At 41.1% G+C, this 19,431-nt stretch overlaps 1 protein-coding gene across 1 annotated transcript; it reads right to left on the minus strand.

The window, feature by feature from the left end:
• Positions 1–473: 473 nt before the first annotated feature.
• Positions 474–19,150, minus strand: LOC139371388 (immunoglobulin like and fibronectin type III domain containing 1, tandem duplicate 3). Its single transcript, XM_071111768.1, has 24 exons — positions 18,999–19,150; positions 15,230–15,329; positions 14,410–14,532; positions 14,131–14,273; positions 13,612–13,711; positions 13,348–13,389; positions 13,218–13,263; positions 12,922–13,108; positions 12,430–12,543; positions 12,122–12,284; positions 11,645–11,917; positions 11,016–11,432; positions 10,730–10,854; positions 10,314–10,455; positions 9,818–10,111; positions 9,329–9,625; positions 9,033–9,212; positions 8,710–8,838; positions 8,209–8,517; positions 7,929–8,014; positions 7,154–7,346; positions 3,640–3,936; positions 1,939–2,265; positions 474–1,827 (listed from the first exon to the last, which is right to left on the minus strand). The coding sequence occupies exons 2-24, from the start codon at positions 15,279–15,281 to the stop codon at positions 1,823–1,825; spliced, it is 4,044 nt and encodes a 1,347-aa protein (XP_070967869.1). The 5' UTR covers positions 15,282–15,329; positions 18,999–19,150; the 3' UTR covers positions 474–1,822.
• Positions 19,151–19,431: the final 281 nt, after the last annotated feature.

Consider the following 19,431-nt stretch of genomic DNA (forward strand, 5'->3'; position numbering starts at 1 on the left):
TTAAAAAGCCATCACTAGCCCGGCCTCCACCAAGTACCCTGCTCTGAACTTAGTCACTGTCACTAGCCAGCTACAACCCGGTTATTCAACCCTGCACCTTAGAGGCTGCTGCACTATGTTCATATACATGGAATCACTGGTCACTTTAATAGTGGAACACTGGTCACTTTAATGTTTACATGCTGTAATACTAATTTAATATGTATATATTGTATTCTAGTGTATTCTAGTTAATGCCACTCCGACATTGCTCGTCATAATATTTCTATTTTTTCTTAATTACATTATTTTACTTTTAGATTTGTGTGTATTGTTATGAATTGTTAGATACTACCACACTTTTTGAGCTAGAAACACAAGAATGCTTAACATCTGCTAAATATGTGTATGAATGATTTGAACTTAGAACACAGGAACTGGATTGAAACTTAGACCACAAGAACTGGTTGGAATAGAACACAGGACACAGGAACTGGTTGGAACTTAAAACCACTAGGAGTCATTCTTTATTCTTTATTGTATTCTTAGCAATGACACAGTTATGCTTGGTCCAAGCACAATTGACTGTGTGTTGTGGATATTTCAGGCGACAAAATAAAAGTTGGTGTTTGACACAGGAAGGTTGACCGAACACAGGCATGGGAAGCTGAGCTGAGAAGGTTGACATTCCAGAAGGCATTTACTTCAGGGGCGACACAGGGTCAAGGGCTAATAAGTATTCCTTCACAAAACAATTCTGCATCAACTCACACCCCACATTTCCTGTCCATTGCTTTTTCCATCCAGTTGTTTACATATTTTTACCAAACAAAGAAAGGAAAGGGAGGAAGCCTATAACCAGTTGTTGCTACTTACTTAAATGCAGGCAAAATTATTTAAAGTTATTAGGTTCAAAATCCGATTGACAGTACACTGAATCTCAAATAGCCGACAGTTAGAATAACTTGCTTTCACTATTAGGAATTTGACTTACATTTCCAGGAATCACCTTAACTTTTAATAATGTTGTATTACTGTATTACTGTATTTAAAACAACTGTAAAATACAGTGTAAATACAGTGAACTTATTCTTGTCCACCAGTTTGTATGCTTGTAAATGTCAAAGCCTGTTACATTGTTATGCTATAAAATAATTATTGTCCGCTTAATCACTACAGAACCATGCATTGTCATGTAGAAAGTTTACACTTCCTGAAACTTGAAACCAGCCCAGGACCAAATGTACATAAGGTCAAACTCAGTCATGCCTATGGATTCTTCTAATTTATTACCTTCCATTTTAAACTCTCAATATCCCCCGAAAGAACACGACTGCATGCTAGCAGTAAAAGAGGTATGTGAAGCTGTGTAACAGTTGGCAAAACATTACCAGGGTGTGTGCACCCATGGACGATTTTATGGAAGGGTGGACAGCCTAGGCAATGGACACCATGTGAGTGGCCTATGGAATATTGATTTCAAATTGCATCCGTCTTAAATTATAGGAATCCTTTATGTTGCCTCTGTCTCTCTTAAGTTTTGAGAGTCAACAAGAAAACACATCTGGGATTGGATTGTCAAGTTTCTGTCAAACAAAAGTTGGAAAAATTCATTGCAGGCCTATTTACAGTATGAATAAGTCATTACATAATCTCTTTCAACACACACTACTGTATCTTAAACCACTATTGATATTCTTCTTTTACCAGATGACTAAAGGACATGCCTACTCTCTAAGGATATAATCAACACACATCCATTTCAGCTCTCTGCAGTGTTTCTGGTTGCTCTGGGCAATCTGACAGTCTTTGCGAAGCAGAACTGGAGGACTGTGGAACCACTTCACTCTGAAAGATAATGAAAAGACAGATTATAGTTTAAAAACATTATTTTACACATCATGTTAACATGCTATATTTCAATGTAGCACAGTAAGACTTTTATTTTATTTTTTATACCGTTGACTGTGAGTTTGGTGGAGCACTCTGCCCTGCCCAAGGCATTGTCTGCGATGACTTTGTACTCTCCAGTGTCCTTGGTTCCAACCCTCAGTATAAGCATGGAGCAGACCCCACAGGTGTTGGTGATGAGATAGTTGGTGTTGGTGTTGAGGCTGATATTGTTGCGGTACCATGTGACATGAGGTGTTGGGTCCCCTCTGACAGCACAGCTCATGTAGCACTCGTAGCTCTCAGGGGTGCTGTGCATTTTCAGTGGAACTAAGAATGATGGCGCTGACTCAAAGTTGAGGCTCTTGAATGAGCTGAAAGCCATTGAGAACTTATCTAGATAAAACACAATTAATATGGGAAAGTCTCAGTTAGTGGTTCAAATTGCTTTCATGACTTCATTTAGTTTTGTTTATCCCTATTCATGAGAAATGTGAAACTGTTGAAACTCATTGAAATGATACTTCTGTGACCACAAGGTTTTGGTCTGAGACCTTTTTCAGAACAGTGTCACAGACCACAGTGTGCTGTAGCTTCTCCCCTTTAAACGACAAACATGTTAACTTCACTAGGGTAGGGGGCACTATTTTTACCTCCGGATGAAAAGCGTGCCCAAAGTAAACTGCCTGCTACTCAGGCCCAGAAGATAGGGTATGCATATAATTGGTAGATTTGGATAGAAAACACTCTAAAGGTTCCAAAACTGTTAACATAATGTCTGTGAGTATAACAGAACTGATTTGGCAGGCGAAAACCTGAGAAAGATCCATCCAGGATGTGGGATTATTTTATGTTTGTAGTTTTCTATTGAAAACCATTACTATATCCATTGATTTAGGACTCAAATTGCACTCCCTATGGCTTCAACTAGATGTCAACAGTCTTTAGAAATTGTTTCAGGCTTGTATTCTGAAAAAAGAGGGAGTAAGACCACTCTGAATGAGTGGACCCTACAGTGTCCCAGAGATTTTTCATGCGCATGACCGAGAGTACTCCTTTCTTGTTTACCTTTTATATTGACGACGTTATTGTCCGGTTTAAATATTATTGATTATTTAGGCTAAAAACAACATGAGGATTGATTATAAACATTGTTTGAAATGTTTCTACGAACTTTACGGATACTATTTGGATTTTTCATCTGCCTGTTGTGACTGCGTTTGAGCCTGTGGATTACTGAACAAAACGCGCAAACAAAACTGAGGTTTTTGGATATAAACAGGGACTTTATCGAACAAAACTAACTTTTATTGAGTAAATGGGAGTCTTGTGAGTGCAACCATATGAAGATCATCAAAGGTAAGTGGTTAATTTTAACTCTATTTCTGTGTAACTCCTCTACTTGGCTGGTAACTGTTTGTAATGATTTGTCTGCTGGGCGCTGTTCTCAGATAATCCCATGGTATGCTTTCGCCGTAAAGCCTTTTTGAAATCTGACACAGTGGTTGGATTAACAAGAAGTTAATCTTTAAACTGATGTATAACACTTGTATGTTTTATGAGTTTTTATAATGAGTATTTCTGTTTTTGAATTTGGCGACCTGCAATTTCACTGGATGATGGCCAAGTGGGACGCTAGCGTTCCCACGTACCCTAGTGAGGTTTTAAGTAACTACCAATCAACAAACATTTGTTTTGGTTTCCTCTTGAGGGTGACTTATGATTCTTTCTCTGGATAATCAACAATGACACATGACAATCTTAACGTGCCTTTTTTCTTGGTCACTCCCCAGGTTGGCGACTCAGAAGGCTCAGAGAGACCCATGTCATTTTTGGCGTAGACACGGAAGTAGTACTCTCGTCCAGCCATGATGTTGAGGGCTGTGAACTTGTTGTTGAAGAGGTGGTCTGCTACAGTTTGCCACATTCGCTTGACGGAGTCTCGTCTGGACACTATGTAGTGCAGCCTGTCATCCCTCCTCTCATCTGGGGAGGGAGTCCAGGTCACAGTCACTGTTCCAGGAACATTCTGTTCCAACTCCGCTGGGCCGGGAGGCTTGGGATCATCTGGAACCAGGTAAGAGAGACATGGTCGTCAACCATTCATTTGAATGTACAGTACATGTAATATTACACATACAGTGTAATACATGTATTTGTTATTGTAAAGTAGACACACCACTTTTCAGCACGTCATATCCTCACGTGGTCTCTCCTATCATTGCTGTGCTGATGACACTCAACTACTTTTCTCCTTCCCCCCTTCTGACACCCAGTTGGCGAAACCCATCTCTGGCAGATATCTCAGCTTCGATGTCGGCCCACCACCTCAAGCTCAAGCTTCTCTTCCTAACAGGGAAGGCCTGCCCACTCCATCATGGTTGACTCCATGGTGTCCCCCTCCCAGGGTTCAAATAACTTTGGGGTTCTCTGCAAACTTAAAAGCAGTACTCGTTACCTGCAGGTTCATGCTCTAGAACATCTGTAGAGTATGACCGTACCTCACACAGGAAGCGGTGCATGTCCTAATCCAGGTACTTGTCCTCTCCCATCTGGATTACTGCAACTTGCTGTTGGCTAGGCTCCCTGCTTGTGACATCAAACCCTTGTAACTTATCCAGAATGCTGCAGCCCGCTTGGTGTTCATCATTCCCAATTTCTCCCATGTCACCCCGCTCCTTCACACACTCTACTGGCTTCCAGTCGAAGCTCGCATCCACTACAAAACCATGGTGCTTGCCTATGGAGCAGCAAGAGGAAATTCCCTTTCTTAACTTCAGGCTATGCTCAAACCCTACACCCCAACCCGAGCACTCCGTCCTGACACTTCTGGTCTTTTGGCCCTAGGGCAGCTCCTGCTTAGCCCAGTCCAAGCTCTCCTCTGTCCTGGCACCCCAATGGTTGAACCAGCTTCCCCCTGAAGCTAGGACAGCAGAGTCAATGCCCAACTTCCAAAAATATGTGTTACCCTACTAGTATCTTAAATAATCTCACAGCACCCCTCCCTCACAACCCCTTATGCCACAGACAACAGATAATAAACACAGTAGTGATCTTTTACAGAGTTCCAACACTGACTGTCAATACCACTGACTGTCAATAGCACAGACTGTCAATACCACTCACTGTCATTAACACTCACTGTCAGTAACACTCACTGTCAGTAACACTCACTGTCATTACCACTCACTGCCATTACCACTCACTGTCAATACCACTCACTGTCAATACCACTCACTGTCAATACCACTCACTGTCAGTAACACTCACTGTCAGTAACACTAACTGCCATTACCACTCACTTTCCACCACTCACTGCCATTACCACTCACTGCCAATACCACTCACTGTCAATACCACTCACTGTCAATGCCACTCACTGTCAGTAACACTCACTGCCAGTAACACTCACTGCCATTACCACTCACTGCCAATACCACTCACTGTCAATACCACTCACTGTCAATACCACTCACTGTCAGTACCACTCACTGTCAGTAACACTCACTGTCAGTAACACTCACTATCAGTAACACTCACTGCCAGTAACACTCACTGCCATTACCACTCACTGCCAATACCACTCACTGTCAATACCACTCACTGTCAATACCACTCACTGTCAGTAACACTCACTGTCAGTAACACTCACTGCCAGTAACACTCACTGCCATTACCACTCACTGCCAATACCACTCACTGTCAATACCATTCACTGTCAATACCACTCACTGTCAGTAACACTCACTGTCAATACCACTCACTGTCAGTAACACTCACTTTCCACAACTCACTGCCATTACCACTCACTGCCAATACCAATCACTGTCAGTAACACTCACTGTCAATACCACTCACTGTCAGTAACACTCACTTTCCACCACTCACTGCCATTACCACTCACTGCCAATACCACTCACTGTCAGTAACACTCACTGTCAATACCACTCACTGTCAATACCATCACTGTCAATACCACTCACTGTCAATACCACTCACTGTCAATACCATCACTGTCAATACCACTCACTGTCAATACCACTCACTGTCAATACCATCACTGTCAATACCACTCACTGCCATTACCACTCACTGCCAATACCACTCACTGTCAATACCACTCACTGTCAATACCACTCACTGTCAGTAACACTCACTGTCAGTAACACTCACTGCCAGTAACACTCACTGCCATTACCACTCACTGCCAATACCACTCACTGTCAATACCATTCACTGTCAATACCACTCACTGTCAGTAACACTCACTGTCAATACCACTCACTGTCAGTAACACTCACTTTCCACCACTCACTGCCATTACCACTCACTGCCAATACCACTCACTGTCAGTAACACTCACTGTCAATACCACTCACTGTCAGTAACACTCACTTTCCACCACTCACTGCCATTACCACTCACTGCCAATACCACTCACTGTCAGTAACACTCACTGTCAATACCACTCACTGTCAATACCATCACTGTCAATACCACTCACTGTCAATACCACTGACTGTCAATACCATCACTGTCAATACCACTCACTGTCAATACCACTCACTGTCAATACCATCACTGTCAATACCACTCACTGCCATTACCACTCACTGCCAATACCACTCACTGTCAATACCACTCACTGTCAATACCACTCACTGTCAGTAACACTCACTGTCAGTAACACTCACTGCCAGTAACACTCACTGCCATTACCACTCACTGCCAATACCACTCACTGCCAATACAACTCACTGTCAATACCACTCACTGTCAATACCACTCACTGTCAGTAACACTCACTGTCAATACCACTCACTGTCAGTAACACTCACTTTCCACCACTCACTGCCATTACCACTAACTGCCAATACCACTCACTGTCAGTAACACTCACTGTCAATACCACTCACTGTCAGTAACACTCACTTTCCACCACTCACTGCCATTACCACTCACTGCCAATACCACTCACTGTCAGTAACACTCACTGTCAATACCATCACTGTCAATACCACTCACTGTCAATACCACTCACTGTCAATACCATCACTGTCAATACCACTCACTGTCAATACCACTCACTGTCAATACCATCACTGTCAATACCATCACTGTCAATACCACTCACTGTCAGTAACACTCACTGTCAGTAACACTCACTGTCAATACCACTCACTGTCAATACCACTCACTGTCAGTAACACTCACTGTCAGTAACACTCACTTTCCACCACTCACTATCAATATTTAGTGGAATGTCTTGCTTGTATGATTATACCTGTGACTCTGATCTCGATACTGAAGGTCTCCTGACCAACCATGTTCTTGACAATGATGGTGTAGATTCCTGTGTCGGGACGCTCAGATGTGGAGATTAGGAGCTGGGATGTATTATCGGAGTTGCTAATGGTTACAAGTTTTGATACTGGCATCCCATCCTTTAGCCACGTAATGTTTGGCATAGGAGAAGCCTACCAAAAGACAACATAGAAATAGACAGATGAGTTTGTTTGGTAGTGTAGCCCTTTCCTGCAGACAATGACCAAAAGCAAAATTCTTGGCCTCACGGGTGGAATATTCCAAAAAACCTGACGAATATTTCAGTCTTCTGTGATATACTGTATTTAAAGTGTAATATTGGGATACAAACTTAAAACTTAATGCATACTGTATATCTGACATGGTACAGATGTCTTTATTTTAACACATAATCCTGTGTGTGAGGCGTATACCTTTGTTTCAAAGTAGATTTGTTTAAGACTACCAAGAATCACTCTGTGGCCGGGATTTAGCCCACGGCAATAAAAGGATAAGTGAATGTTTCTACAATGAGCAATCCACTTTTGTAAGTATCTCTGTTAACATCCATCACATTTCATTACAGAATTTGTTGCTCTGATTTTGTATTTCTACACCATCGCAACACATTCTAGGTCACAGAGTATCACACTTACATGGAATAGCAGACTGAGTTCTGTAATTTGCCTTAGAAACTGGTCATTCCGATGTAAGACCCAATAAGGCAATGTTTACATGCACAAGATTTTGCTGACCACAAAGTTGATGTTGATTCGAGCAGAATTCCCGGCTCTCACAACCATGAAGCTCTTCATTTTGCGATCAGTGAAATGTGGTCTCACTATGAGAAACGAGGAAATTATATTTTAAAAAACGTATAAAGCTTGAAATAAGATAAGAATGTGAATATAATAATATGTGTATAATCACTCCAGGTTTTAGGTTTTCGTTCTGTGTTTCAGTCTTAGAACTACTATCATGATACTGTGAACACAAACTTGACAAAAACAATGTTGACAAATTGGTGTCACTCACCTGGGGGGGGCATTGCAATGATGTAGTTGTCCAAGCCTTTGGGCTCCCCTTCTCCCCCGTCGTTGGTGGCAATCACTCTCACCCAGTACATGGCCATTGACTTAAGACCCAAAATGTTATAGGAGGTAATGATGATGGGGTTATTGTTACAGCGGTCCCACTCTGGGTTTGCTGCTGGTCTGATCTCCACAAAGTATCCCTTGGCTTCATCTTGGACCCCTTTCTCCTCTATGGGTTTAGTCCAACCCAGGGACAAGGTGGTGTAGGTGGAGTCTGTCACCTTCAGGTCATTGATTTGACCGGGGGGCTCTGAAAGGACAAATGATTTCAGGGGTGAGTAGAATATACTGTTTGCGACAGCTGCTCATAAACATACTTTATATTTGAACTGTAATGTTATGCCTTATTTACCAGTCAAATTACGTGTTGTATTATCAAATGATGACTGATTTTCAGAGTTTGTCCTCGCTATCTCAGAATAAAACAGATCAGATTACTTACTCTTTGGGTCTCTTGCAATAACAAATTCAGAGGGGGTACTTGGCTCTCCAGCACCAGATATGTTGATAGCTGCAACACGGAACTCATACTCTATTCCCTCAATAACGTCTTTCACTGCAATCCCTTGACCTGAAAGTATGGGTGTGACAAAAAATAGATAATGAAGGGATCAAAATATTTCTTTATTGTTTCATCACTTTGACAGTATGGTTGTATTTACAGCAATGTAGAAATCAGGTTGTGTACTGGTATGGAATGCAATTAGAACAAAATAAATACGGAAAGACACTTGGATGATGAACCAAGTATTGAAAGGGCCACACCTTTGATTGGCTCTTTCACATTGTTGATTGAACCCCATAGATTGCTGCCCTTCTTGCGTTTCTCCAGATGGTAACCTAGAATATTAGTTCCTCCAGTGTTGGAAGGGGGAACCCATTCCAGATTGATGCAGTTTGCAAAGGCACTGATCACTTTGGGTGAGGAAGGTTGTCCGGGATATGCTAGGTAACAAGGGAAAAAAGTACATTTTGGAGGTCTGATGGCGTCCTCCATTGGGAGAAAGAGAGAACCCTAATTCAACAGCTAAATTTTGCATTCTGGTGACATTATGCATTACCTCTTGTACCGGCCTGGATGTCATCTGTCTCCATCATTTCACTTATGCCCTGCTCAGTCACAGCCCTGATATGGTAGCAGTACTTCCTTCCATGGTCTACATCGGTGTCCCTGTATTTGGGCTCTCCAGGGATCTGACCCAGCTTCATCCAGGAGTTACGGCCCAGCTGCTGTCGTTCCAGGATGTAGTTGATCACAGGAGAGCCACCATTGTCTTTGGGAGGCCTCCATTTAAAGTCAAGTACAGCCGAAGAAGCTTCAATGATCTCCACAGGTCCTAGGGCAGGGCTTGGTCTGTCTGTGAATAGATATAGGGGAGCCTAATGATACTCCAGTTAGCCTTATGTTATCCTAGACAATGTTGTGTATGAAGCTAGAAGCTGTATTGACAATATTGTGTTAAAGGTGGAGACACCCTGATGTTTCATTCAGGCAAGCACAAAGGATTGTCATAGCAACATTGCAAATATATTAAAATCATCCCACTGACCCAGCACAATCAACCTGGATATGCCCTCAATGGTTCCACATTCATTTTTGATCTTGATCTTGATTTCTCCTGTGGCTTTCCGCTGGCACTTGCTGAGGAGGAGGCGACTGTGTGTGAGCGACTTCTCAATATTGATGTGTTTGTCCTCCACCAACTCCTCACCTTCGTTGTACCAATAGATCTTCATTGGGTCACGACCCATAAAAGACAGCTTGAAGGTAGCGCTCTGGCCAACCTTTATTATGACGGGCTTTGAGAAATCAGCCAGGTCATCTGGGTTTACTCTGGGTGGATCTGGAACACAGATGTCACATACATTTAATAGCACAAATGCAGTACATATAGTAGCTACAATATAGCTTAGTTAACTTGGCATTGCATGTCCATCTTCAGAGAATGCTGCTTTCGCTCAATACTAATATTGAACTTCAGTTCAACTGCCTCAATGTTTCCATTAATTATTTAAAAAGATGGATGGATGGATGGATTCATTTACCCTCTACAATGAGCATGGACTCTGTTTTACGTCCATCAGCTTCAAATCGGTATTTGCCAGAATCTTCCTCCTTGCAGTTCTTCAGTATAAGCCTGTGAAAGGCCCCATCATGTTTCATCTCAATATCATCTGATGCTTCTATCTGGAAGGAAACAAACAAAGTACTGTTTAGACCTGTAAAGAACTGCATGCGCTGTTGCAGCTCAATTATTACTTTTCCTGCATTTAGTCTCTGCAATATTTTTGTATTTCGCAGTTTCATACTGAACAGAACTTACCTGCTGTAGTAGTTGACTAAACAAGACGGCAAAAACAAGTTGGATTTGAGATTCAATTTTTGAAGAGTATTGCATTTATGATTTCCAAATCAAATCTGACGACTGATGTTTATAGTTACTTCCGGTTTTCTAACTCACCTCTTCTCCATCTTTGTACCAGATTCCTTCACAGTTTTCACTGCTCAGTTTACACTCCAGTTCACCTCTGTTGCCCATATTAACACTGATGTCTGACAATCCACTGGTAAAGTGCACTCCTGGGTCTAGAGGATACATCAAGTCATAGTCAATTGGTTAGGAAGATGATGTAGTGTGAATGTGATGCCTGGACATTGCAAATCATTGAACACCGTGAAACCTCTTACCTATGACGGTGTCTGGGATCAGTGGACCTGTTTTCATTGAACACCTTGAAACCTCTTACCTATGATGGTGTCTGTGATCAGTGGACCTGTTCTCACTCTTTTCTTCTTATTTTCAACTGGTGTGTCTTCGTCTCCAGGCTCTTTGTTATTCTCCTCAAATGGTATATCTTCGTCTCCAGGCTCTTTCTTCTTCTTTTCAACTGGTATCTCTTCGTCTCCAAGCTCTTCCTTCTTCTCTTCCACAGGCTCAGGCTCTTCCTTCTCGTCCTTGTTCTCCGGCTCTGGTTCGGGCGCTCCTGCTGCCTTAGCGTCCATGTCTGCCTTAATCTGCTTCGCCAACTCCATTCTCTGATCTCTCTCTTTGTCCAGCTTAGCTTTCTGCTCTGCAGCTATTTTAGCCAAGTCTACCTCTCCCCCACCAGCTCGAGTTGTTTTGCGGACTTTCTTTTTCCCCTTGGTGGCTGGATCGCTATCAACTGGAGCGTGGGCAAATAAGAACATAGGTAGAGTTATAGGTTAGTAAAGATTGTCAATGTTTTGCATTTGTACTGTCTGATATGGATAAAGTTTGATTAATATTGATCAATTTACTTAACAAGTGGCATATATTTGACATTATATGCCCTTACACAAGTAAGAGTCACATGACTTAGCAACACTTTTTGTGTTTGAAACGTCATCTCCTTACCCTCCACAACAAGAAAGGCATTGCAAGACTTGATCCCTGCACATACTGAATAGATACCACCATCCAGTTTCGCACAGTCCTTCACAACCAAGCTATGAATGAGCATGTCCTCTGACACTTCAATGTCAAACTTCTCTCCTTGTTCGCACGATTGATTCCTCCCCGTCCATTGAATCTTTGACATGGGTGTTGACAGGACACATTCAAACACGGCATCCTCTCTCTCCGTGGCCTTCACTTCCTGAATTTTGACCAGGAAATCCACCATTGGAACTGAATAAAATACAAATTTGGAAGAAATACTTTATCTGGAACAAAATGACAAAATTACATGTTCCTTTTTTGTTTTGGCTGATATTGAACAGACATTCATCTTTGCATACCGGCTAACCTGAGGGAATTTTGTTGGTCTTAGGGATTGTTAGCCTATATGAAATGGGAAATGATTAAACAGAGAATAAATTGAAGACATCCCACCTTTGAAGTCAGTTGAGAAGATAAGTACCCCCTCCACCATCACTTGGTACAATCCTTCATCATCTCCAGCAAGATCCTTAATGCCAAATGTAAATTTTCTTCCCGTTTTCTTCAGAAAATGCTTCTCTTCTGTTTCGACACTGAACGGAACCATTACTCCATTCTGTATAAAAACACATTGTCAGTCTTAATTAATGCATACAAAAAACACATTTAATGTAAAGACATCTATTAGTCATTCTAAAATGACTGTTATATGCATTGTTGTTACAATGAATATAACAGTGTGTATTTCACACCATTCTCACCTTGAACAGGAAGATCTTGACGTTGGGGTCTTTAAGCGACATCTCAAATTCAAACTCTGCACCTCCACCAGGTTTTACTTCAATGTGTTTCAGATTGCTGAGCTTTTCAACATACTGTAGGAGCAAAAAACACATTCACTGGTATTGATGTTGGTGATATTCAGTTACTGTTAATTTTGGAATACAACAGTGTATGTAAGAGGAATAAACACCTCACTTTCACATACTAGTAAATGCTGGGCGGCAGGTAGCCTAACCGTTAAGAGTTTGGGCCAGTAACCGAAAGGTTGCTGATTTGAATCCCCGAGCTGACTAGGAGAAAAATCGATCGATATGCCGTTGAGCAAGGCACTTAACCCTAATTGCTCCTGTAAGTCGCTCTGGATAAGAGCGTCTGCTACTGTAAATTACTAAAATGTTAAAAAAAAAAAAAAAACTTAAGCTACATACAGGCATTTTTATTATCTTTGACTATCTCTGATTCAGGCAAACCTTTGCTTGTTCTTCCTCCCTCTCAACCTTCTTCGCATTCAGTGTCTTCAGCATCCAGCGGAAGTTAGTGACTCCAAACTCGGCACAGATTTTCTCATAGTCTTTCTTGTCGGCACTCATCAACACATCCCAAAACCTTGGATCGATTTCTCCCTCTTTTTTGTCATCTTTGTCTGATTCTACAACCCTTAAACAAGAAGAATACAACTGTATCTCATTCACGCGTCAAAACTATTATGGTAGAATTAGGATCTAGAACCTAGCTATGATTGATTGTTTTTCTAGTATTGTCTTACGCTTTTGTTAGGAGATTTTTGAAATCTTCAGGTGGCTTCACAGCAGCTAAATTGAGATTGAACTTTTACGTTATTTTGTACAGTTAATGTCACTAAAACCTTGTTTTGTGATTGAAATTCAGTGACTGACCTGCTCGTGCATCTTTCATAGCCTTGCCCTTCTTATATCCCACTGAAAGGCAAGAGATGGTTCATTAGATGATTTGGTTAATTAAGATCAATCAGATCAATTATAGTCTGTCTGGCTTAGATCCTGAGGATATGTGCCTGCCAGTGTTTTGTTAAGGATCTACAGTACTTAACGTAACATGATGTTTCTCTTGTTCAAGACTCAGTTATGAGATGTAACCAGGTTTAGCGCCGTATATCAACCCAGGGGTAATGGTGTCCTCACTTTCAATTACATTGAGGTTAGCGGTGACCACAGCTTTTCCATACTCATTGGTGGCAAAGCATTTGTAGGTATCAGCTTGTTCTGGAGATACTTCCGGCATCTGTGAACACAAATTGAGCAAGAGTATTACCATTTGGAACAACATTTGTTAGCGTCAGTTAAGTCACCCCAGATTGGGGACGAAGGCAAAGAAGAAGAACAACGGCCACAGTGAAAAAGTATATGTTTGTAAAAGAGCTGGGCTAATTGTAACCAGCTGATCTCTTGTTAAACCATCGAAAATATCACAGCTGATCTCAGTTGCAGTCAACATTGGCCAGCGATTTATCGCTCGCTAACGTGGATGTCGAGGTTATCTTTTAGTCCTCATTGCAGCCAACATTTTTTTTTTTTGGCCTCTGGTTGCTATTACGTAAGGTGGAAATCAGGTTGTTTCAGATCCATTGAGGTTGTTTAGAAATACCAAAAAGGTGTCACTGTAAATTGTTGCTCCTCTCCAATACTAGTGTGTTGACTCACCTCTATGTAGTGCTCATAAGGCGTGGCTGGATCAGATACCATTTTGTATCTCTCTGGTTCTGTTACTTCTCCATTACTTCTTGTCCAATGCACACTTGGTGTCGGATTACCAGACACAATTGCTTTGAAAACAGCACATTTCCCTTTATAAAATAATGCAATAAAACACAGTTAATGTCAACTCAGTAGAATTTCAAGCAAGGACCAAGAAAATATTTGCAATTTAAAGACTTTAGTTCAATCTCACATTGTCATTGTGGTTTGATATATGAACCATACCTTCCTGAATAGTCAAAGCGATGGGTTTGAGGGTGAAATCAGGGGTGGTCATGCCCACAGGAAGCTCCTCCACAAACTGTGTAATCATGACCCCAGGGACTCTGGATCTCTTTTTGATTGCCACTAGAGGGATGTAGGACAAAGAGCAGGATTAAACATACACATATACAGTACATCACAATAGTCTTACAGGAATAATCCGAAACCGAAAAGAAACTTGATTTATTCATTGTTATATGAACATTTACATTGATTAGTTACGATTTGATTAAAAAAAAAGTATATTATGTTTAGAAAACATGTAATGTTTGTGCTGCTGCCATGTGTTGTTGTCTTCGGTCTCTCCATGTAGTGTTGTTGTCTTCGGTCTCTCCATGTAGTGTTGTTGTCTTCGGTCTCTCCATGTAGTGTTGTTGTCTTCGGTCTCTCCATGTAGTGTTGTTGTCTTCGGTCTCTCCATGTAGTGTTGTTGTCTTCGGTCTCTCCATGTAGTGTTGTTGTCTTCGGTCTCTCCATGTAGTGTTGTTGTCTTCGGTCTCTCCATGTAGTGTTGTTGTCTTCGGTCTCTCCATGTAGTGTTGTTGTCTTCGGTCTCTCCATGTTGTGTTGTTGTCTTCGGTCTCTCCATGTAGTGTTGTGGTGTCTCTCTTGTCATGATGTGTGTTTTGTCCTGCGTTATACATTTTTATCCCAGCCCTGTCCCTTTTGCCTCTTGGTAGGCTGTTACTGTAAATAGGAATTTGTTCTAAATTGACTTGCCTAGTTAAATAAAGATGTTTTTTTTTAAAACATTAGTTTAGAAAAAAAATATATGACTTACCCTGCCCTGGAGCAGTTGGCTCCTCGTCTTTACTTTTCTTGGAGAATTTCATCTTGCTATGGATAGCAGTTTTGCCAGATTTTCAGATGGTTCTCTGCTACTGAAATAGAGAACATGTTTTTCAAATCAAGTTAACAAGATCCTGTTTTTGTTTGGAATCAAGTTGTGAACCAATAAGATATTTTTTAATTGCTTAACAAACACCATCTAGCTTACTGTGCTCCTGGAATGACATACAACATACAGGGGGCTCCCGAGTTGTGCTGCGCTCTAAAGGCACTGCATCTCAGTGCTAGAGGTGTCACTACAGACCATGGTTTGATTCCAGGCTGTATCACAACCAGCCGTGAGTCCCATAGAGCGACGTACAATTGACCCAGCATCATACAGGTTAGGGTTTGGACGGGGTAGGCCGTCATTGTCAATAAGAATTTGTTCTTAACTCGCTTGGTTAAATAAATATGAAGCAGAAAGCTAAAATAACATTACACAAATTAACCATTTAACCAATAAGCGTAACCGGCTAATGTACCATGGTTGGCTAACTGGTTAACCTACCTATCAACTGTGTTGATTTTGTATACATATTGCATGAATACCATTGTGAATACACAGTGGTACCCTGAGATAAACTGAAGACCTTCCTAATGGGACAATGTAAGAATACCAAATATCATTTTTTGATTTAGTGTGATCAACAATGTTTATCATAAACAGTCTCTGGACCCTACAGTACATAATTGTCACGACTTCTACCGAAGTCGTTGCCTCTCCTTGTTCGGGCGGTGCTCGGCGTACGACGTCACCAGTCTTCTAGCCATCATTGATCCATTTTTCATTTTCCATTGGTTTTGTTTTGTCTTCCCACACACCTGTTTTCAATCCCATTCATTACTTGTTGTGTATTTAACCCTCTGTTTCCCCTCATGTCTTTGTCAGAGATTGTTTTATTGTCAGTGTTGTTATTTTGTTGTGTTGGTGCGCGACGGGTCCTCGTACCCATGTTTTTTTTTTCATGTCTGTACCTTTTATTGTTATGGAGCATGTTCTGTTGACATTTATAAAAAATCTCCATTTACACTTAATTTTGACTCTCCTGCGCCTGACTTCCCTGCCACCTATACACACGACACTGACAATACTGGCTTGGTTGACATGACTGTCATCTCTGGGTCACTGCACTCCACAGTGTTTATAGGAATCACTTGGCTTACAAAGGAGCGCAGACCTCGCTGAGGGCCAAGAAGGAAGACTGCTGCACATGTCTTCAGTATGAACTAAGCATGTGGGATGGTAGGCGTCACAGGACTGGACAGCTATTAGTAACAGTAAGAAACCCCATCTGTCTCCCACACAATTAATCTTCCACAGATGGTTCCACCGGGTGCCATTTACCCATTGCTTTAACCGCTGGATTAAGGCAATATTTCTGTCCTAGGAATCTGATGCTGACACATTTTGAGTAAACTTTGCTCTTGGTGAGGTCTCTATTAAAAGGGGGAATGGGAGGGAGAGTGTGACAGATACAGCATTCTTGTCGCTGTCTTTAACATTTGGACATGCAGGACACTTGAAAAAAAGTCCTTGGAAACTCTTGCAAGTGGATTGTTTTTATTTTGGGGGTTTGAGTGCAGTTATACCGGCATTCTCCATTGTCTAGTGCATACGTTCACATTTCAAGATCCAATGAAACTCTTAACTAAAACCCATACCAACACTGTGTACGCTTTTCTCTGTTTAAACACAATAATATGTTTCATACATTTGTTGGTATGAAGCAACTTGCACAGTTTATAAGTTGTGCACAGAAATCTTAACGATCTGACTTTCTCATAAAAATACTTGACAGTGCAGTCAGTGTACATTTCTTTTTTATATAGCAACTTTTACTTTAGCACGTACCAGTGCAGGTGCTTGGATCATGATATGCTCCAAGAGGTGGTAACTCAAGATGGACAGTACATTATAGAATTTCTGTGATCACAGAATACTTAGCATGCCCAAAGTAGGCTGTGGCAAGTGACCTGCTTCATTTTGCATGCAATAGGTCACATAGCTCATAAAACTATCTATCATGGACCAACATGTGACGCTTGGTCACTTGCTGTAAATGGAACGGGTTGCTGTAGACTACCTCACTCATGTCCACTTAATTTTGATGCAATTTTAAGTCAATAGAAGCAAATGTCATTCTGATGAAGGATCAGGTCATGAGCCAATATATGTATTGGGTTTGTCCACTTTGACAGAAGGCATTGGAGCTTGAATATATGCTAAATATAATGCTATTGCGTATGTGAAATTAGTATAAATATTATTTGAACATTTGGAAACAATTTTATATATTTGCCTGTCAGTGTTCCATTGCTACAGGCTAAATCCACAGGTAACATTTTACTACGCAAGAATCCTTGCTCACCATCTTCATTCTGACTTCTTCACCTGTTCACTACTCTGGCACCTCTGCTTTTTGCTACGAGACTTTCCAAGGAATTCAATATTTTTCAAGTAAGCTACACTTCACCTTTTCATTGTTGCTAGGAGACAATCCATGACTCTTCTTTCTCTAGCTGTACAGTTCCCAGTTGTAAGAGTTCAAATGCACTTATTTTACAAATACCATTAACAACTTTTGCTTGCTTTTGGATTGTCAATGAGACAACCTAAGTAAAGTAATCAAGCCAAGAGGTGGATTTCCATTAGGATGCCGTGCAAGTTTGAATGTCATCGTCTACGTGGTGCTGTACTTCCATATTTGTATGGGATGAAAAATAGCCCTGCCTAGCAACTGTGCTGTGGGATTGATTTATAAATAAGATGGGTATGTGGCAGGTCTATGTCCTAGGACGTCGAGCTCCGTCTAGTGGCAATCAGTCTCTTTTTACTGCCTGGGCAGTTCCATTGGGGGTTTGTGTCTACACAGCATCATCTTGACAGTTAGAAGATGCCTCTCTTAGTTGCCCCGATCTTTTGAGAGGAGAGCGGTCACAAGATGTATCAAACTGTTAAATGTTGGGAACATATCAGTATTCCCACACTTTTGGTTAGTTATCACTATATCACCATTCAGCACCTATCATACATCCACTACATAGTTAAGCTCATAAGGCATCTAATGCTCAAGCTCATCTCAAGCTCATTTAATCTTCAGCTCAAAATGCATCTCAGCTTTTAGTTACATTACTTGAGTGCTGTGTATTACTGAAAATAGACCATCATCATCTGCCAATTGCTTCCAGATCATATAAACACTTGTAAGCATATCGTTTTTTATTACATTCCATTTGCATGCTTATGAATGCCATTTTCCTATGCAATCAGTATTGGACTATACATTTCGCAACTATACATTTCGCTATTATATATATATTTTTAAATTGTGTTTTCAAGTTCAACTGAATTTTGACCATTGTTTTTCATCACTAAGTAATGGATGTTTTATTTGGGAATTGAATGCTGTGCCTCCCTCTCCATCAGCATTCAATTCGATGTACTTATGCCCTTCCTTGCATCATCGTACAACCTTGCATCATAACAGCCTTACATTAATGAATTATTTACAGGACATAATGACGTCATATACCATTAGCCTTTAAAAAGCTTAGGATCAATTTACAATTGGCGTGCAGAGACACCCACAGTACACATAGTGTATTTGAGTATAGTTAGAACAGATGTTATCAATAACGAAATCAATATGTCTTGAATTATTATCATGCCAACATGTTGACATTTAGCCCCTCGCCCTGTGCCCAGGGAATGGACTTACTTGTTCTCTCTCCTCTCTGCTCCTTCTACCCAGAGTCCTTCTTATACTTGAGTGTGGTGTCTTCGTTTTGAGAGGCAATAAACCCTTTTTGAGATGCTCAGTGCAAGCCTTGGCCGTGTCCTTCCACCGTGACTGCTGGGGATAGGCTTACTGACATATACATTATTTGGCCCAAGTGCTGCAGGTCTTGAAAAGGATGTACCAAGAGTGGAGGGATAGCTGACTCCTCCCTCAAAGCGAAGATACCCGCTAGACATTGGACCGGCTTGTTATTATAGAGTATGCTTTTAAAAAGAGGTTATAGAAGTGTCATAATGAGATTAACTTCCAGAGCAGCAAAAATTGAACACTGTCCTGGCATCTCTACACCCTGCATTTTAAAGGTCCGTTTCCACTTCTGTTGATGGACCTCAACTGGTTAGTGTGCTACTTA

This window comes from Oncorhynchus clarkii, chromosome 17 (assembly GCF_045791955.1).
Source record: "Oncorhynchus clarkii lewisi isolate Uvic-CL-2024 chromosome 17, UVic_Ocla_1.0, whole genome shotgun sequence".
In the NCBI taxonomy this organism is placed as follows: Eukaryota; Metazoa; Chordata; class Actinopteri; order Salmoniformes; family Salmonidae; genus Oncorhynchus; species Oncorhynchus clarkii.

What these genes read in the sequence shown, in the direction of transcription:
- LOC139371388 (XM_071111768.1), bottom strand. Translation starts at nt 15,281, where the DNA reads ATGAAATTCTCCAAGAAAAGTAAAGACGAGGAGCCAACTGCTCCAGGG. An exon ending in GGTACAAAGATGGAGAAGAG is followed by an intron (nt 10,456 to 10,729) that starts GTGAGTTAGAAA and finishes GTTTCCTTCCAG; the next exon opens with ATAGAAGCATCAGATGATAT. An exon ending in GGGAGTGACCAAGAAAAAAG is followed by an intron (nt 2,266 to 3,639) that starts GCACGTTAAGAT and finishes TGTTTTATCTAG; the next exon opens with ATAAGTTCTCAATGGCTTTC.